Source organism: Gambusia affinis, linkage group LG15, assembly GCF_019740435.1.
Source record: "Gambusia affinis linkage group LG15, SWU_Gaff_1.0, whole genome shotgun sequence".
In the NCBI taxonomy this organism is placed as follows: domain Eukaryota; kingdom Metazoa; phylum Chordata; class Actinopteri; order Cyprinodontiformes; family Poeciliidae; genus Gambusia; species Gambusia affinis.
The window spans coordinates 11,899,686-11,903,821 of record NC_057882.1 but is presented as its reverse complement, the minus strand read 5'-3'; the positions used below and the strand labels follow the sequence as shown (position 1 = coordinate 11,903,821).

Sequence of the window (4,136 nt, the reverse complement as noted above, 5' to 3'; positions counted from 1 at the left end):
TGGAGTGTCATTGTCCATGTATTGCATACAGCTACCTTAAGAAGTCACAAATTAGTAAAACTGTGCCACTTGGATGAAAAAAAGCCATGGAAAAGCTCCAGCAGAGATGTTAGACTCTGTCACCATGATGCCATGTTAATTATAAAAAGTTCAGAAGGACCTTGCAGATACATTTAAACTGGTATATATGATAGAAAACCAATACTCCATATTCTGCTAAAGCCACTAGTGGCTGCATCATGTTGTGGGTTGTTGAAAACAAATCCATAAATATTGAAAACCTCTGTTTAACCTTTAGAAACAAGGTAAAATCAGAATAGTGCCCCAGAAAACATTAAAAACATTCCCCAAGCTATTTTCTTACACCAATGGTAGAACATTTCCAGAAATACATGGAAAGCTACTTTTTCTTGTGCTCAGAATTTCACCTGCTACTTTCTGGGGTGTTTTCTTTCTCTTTTTTTTGTCACACATACTTTTGTTTTCCATTGCCTGGGCAGAAAATGTGAAAATTATTAACAGTCTCAAAGTCATGTCCATGAAAAGTTAAGGACACCAGTTTGTCATCAAGTCTTAGATGGAAACCCGGCTTGGAAATGGAAGATATGGTTCAGCTAAACTATACTTGGAACGCCTGTAGAAATAAATTACAAAATGTCTCTTCTAGGTCTAAAACTCATTATTAAACCTGGTTGCTAGTATTGCTCCAAATAAAAAAAATTATAATAATTTTTTTTCAGATGCAGTCAGGAAGAACCTTTAGCAAACCTGCTTACATCTTCTTATGCTTGTCTTGATTTTTGTTTCTCTTAATGCTTTAATTCAACTGAGAAAAATTCTTTTCAGAAAAAAACAACAACAAAACAACAACATATGCTTCAATTTCATGATGATGACGCCTTCCAAAAACAGATTTTTCTGTTGTTGCTCACAACCCCGTAGTCCATACAAATGGTGTCGCATTACGAATTTTTCAAGTCATCTTTGGTGACACCTGGTGGCCAAACGTTGGTAGAGCAGCTAAGTTATGTTTTAATTCAGTTCACTTCATTTTAAAAAATCAGCACACATCAACCCCAAAGAGAAATTAAATAAAGAGGATGATGAATGCTCTAATTTTGTAGGAGCAAAAAGTTTAATGATTAACAGAATATAGCTGTAAAACATTGTAACTTATATTGATGTAATTCTCCTGTTTGTGGAGGTGGCAGGAGGTATTGATGAATTAGGTTACGGTCTTTGAAAGCTGCATGATAAATGACTTATGTACATACATTACACAACATACAGTCATATTTCATAAATTAGAATATGTGTCCAATGAGGCTCATTTGTCAGACTAAGAGCTTTAGGCACTTAGTTGAAAATATAACATACGTTTAGCTAAGACCACATTTTTATATTGAAATGTTTTTATTGGTCTGTTAAACTGAAATCTTAAATCCTAGACAGCTTTAATTGGGACTCACCATATTTAACAGAAATAAAGATTTGGAAAAAATCCGTCTATATGTAATTGTATAATGTGCCTCACTTTGTAGATCGAGTTCCTGAAATGCACTTTCCAATTGTATTTAAATTTACCAAATATGAGCAAATATAAATGATTGATTTATATTTTTGCTGGTTCCATGTTTGCCATTATGTTTCTTACCAGATTGATCTCTTTCACGCACACACACACACTAATGATTCACCTTCTTTTAAAAGGTTGAATCCAAAGAACTGATGCAATTATTTTCAGAACGAAGTTTTGGACACCGTTGTTCAACATGTGAAGCCAAATTAAGGTCCAGACACTGTGCTTCTGAAATGTGCAATATGCAGGAGCTAATTACAATCTATGTTGAACTGGCTGCTTAATGAAGTCAATGTGTGCATTCAAATATGAGAAGACATCCATGAAAGGTGGTATACTTTGATTTATTCATAGATAAAAAATATTACAGCATGATTTAGAGTTGTTGTCATACATTTAATCTTTAGGAGCTTCATTAGCTAAATTGTCCAGGTTCTGTCCATCAAAGCGTATGAAGTGCCAGCCTTCACTGACTGTGAGGTCCTGAGCTCCTTTGGCAGCGTAGAAGTCTCTTGATGGTGTGTTCCAATCGAGCACCGAGAGCTGCAGCCGCACACACTCCTTCTTCCTCCCCACCTGGGTAAACACAACACTCATCTGATTAACCATGCTCTGGATCACAGTATGACACTATTAATAAGCTCACATACTGGCAGTCAGGTTAAAAATACATTTTCCCCTGAGCTGCAGCAGCATGTCCTCAGTCATCTGTATGGATCAGAGTTGAGACTAAATGAAGTAAAACATACCTCAGCAACTTTGCACAATAAACCCTTGCCAATGCCATTTCCTGTAGCAAAAGAATTTAAAAAACATATAGGGACATTACAGAGACGGTAAGTAAAACAATCCTTCTAAGACAATACAAAAAACTTTATTTTTAGGAGAACACATTTTGTACCTCTGAACTCTGGCATCACATACAGGTCTTCCAGATATAGTGATCGTCCTCGCCACGTACTATAGGTGTAAAAGTACAGAGCATATCCCACGACGGTAAATCCTAATGAAAGAACACAAAACACACGAACAAAAAATCAACAAGAACACCCACGAACATAAAAAATGACTCTAAGAACAATTAGAAAGGTGTAGTCTGCATGCAATGTATTTACCTCTAAGACAGGAACAGATGTTGGGACCTTAGTGTTTATTTACCTTCTTTAGATTTGTGCTCCTCAGCAACTTCTGCAACAAGACATTCAAAAAAGGGATTCTGGCAGAAACCGTCACGCTCCAGTTCTGAATTTACACAAGAGAGATTAGCAAAAATATACTTTTCATTCCTAATATTTTCATAGGCCAAACAAACTGCATGCCATATATAAAGATATGAATAAATAATGTGCTCTTTTGACTAGATTACATTTTACAATTTCATTTGAATATTGAGTATTATAATGAGCTTTTATAATACTCAACTTTTACAGAAGTGGTGCTTGCATAATGTTACTCGATCGCCCAACCCAGCTAAACATTCACCAACACTGCAGTGCTGCTGTATCGCTCGGTGTATAATTACCTATGTTTGGTTGCAGTTTATCTAATGTATAACCTCACAGGGTACATATTTTCCACCTGCTTGACTTCTGCCTTTGCAGATGTTGGACCACATCTTTAAAACAAAAACTTGTGGTCACTTCATGAGAAACCATTACATTTTAAGGAATTTACATATCATTTCAAAAATATTCATATTCCTTCCACATGGATAATGGTATGTTTAAAGAGATTATAATTCAATTACTGTTTTCCTAAAAAGTAATGCAAATAAAACAACTGTGAATTGGCGACATCTGCTGGCAAATATTTTAAACTGCACCATTCGTTTTATTAGGCAAGTCTGAACTTTGACAGGAACATGTATGTGAAACTAGCAAATACACAAGTCTTATTTGGACTCCGCCAGCAGATATTTTCATTTTTAGAACTTATTTTCGGTGTATCATTACCTTTATGAGAGATCTCCACCTGGTCGGGCATTTTTTCATACACCGCCAGCTCCTGCGAATTTCAGAAATACAATTATTTCATACAACATTTTCCAACCACAACAAATGAATGAAAACGGAGTAACAACCCCGCAACTACCGCTACACAAAATATAAGGAAATAACGTCCAGGTTTGCAAGTGTTTCAAAAGCAGAGAGGAGTTTCAGCTAGCTGCCTGTGACTCACCATTATCATCCTCGATATGTCTTTGCAGTCTTCCTTTGTTGAAGGTCGTACTCTGAAATTCATTATTACAACAGCAGATATATATATTTCTAACTGAATAAATCACAACCGCTAACTATTCACTCTAGTTCCAAAAAGGAAATAGTCACGATCCGTAGGACTGTCCTTTCAAAATAAAATGGATGTTAAGCCTATGGTTGAATCCGTTCAACCATAGGCTACAACTATGTAAAAAGGAAAATTAACATTTTATGCTATGTCTGGTAAAAATCTGACTAAAACTTTACTGAAAGAGATCTGTTATAGGGTTACCAAAATTATTTAAATTCACAAATGCCAAAAATAGAATTGATTTCTTTTAAACAAACTCAGAAATTTG

General features: G+C 35.4%; 1 protein-coding gene across 2 annotated transcripts; it reads right to left on the bottom strand.

Moving 5' to 3' along the window:
- Window positions 1-1,904: 1,904 nt before the first annotated feature.
- On the bottom strand, window positions 1,905-3,932 carry sat2b (spermidine/spermine N1-acetyltransferase family member 2b). Of its 2 annotated transcripts, none has more exons than XM_044140636.1 (6): window positions 3,758-3,932; window positions 3,532-3,583; window positions 2,738-2,767; window positions 2,481-2,582; window positions 2,329-2,369; window positions 1,905-2,155 (listed from the first exon to the last, which is right to left on the bottom strand). In XM_044140636.1, the coding sequence occupies exons 1-6, from the start codon at window positions 3,818-3,820 to the stop codon at window positions 1,976-1,978; spliced, it is 468 nt and encodes a 155-aa protein (XP_043996571.1). In that variant the 5' UTR covers window positions 3,821-3,932; the 3' UTR covers window positions 1,905-1,975. The 2 variants fall into 2 exon arrangements, with proteins under 2 accessions (XP_043996571.1, XP_043996570.1); XM_044140635.1 differs by having other exon boundaries at window positions 2,738-2,821; window positions 3,758-3,930.
- Between the last annotated feature and the right edge of the window lie 204 nt (window positions 3,933-4,136).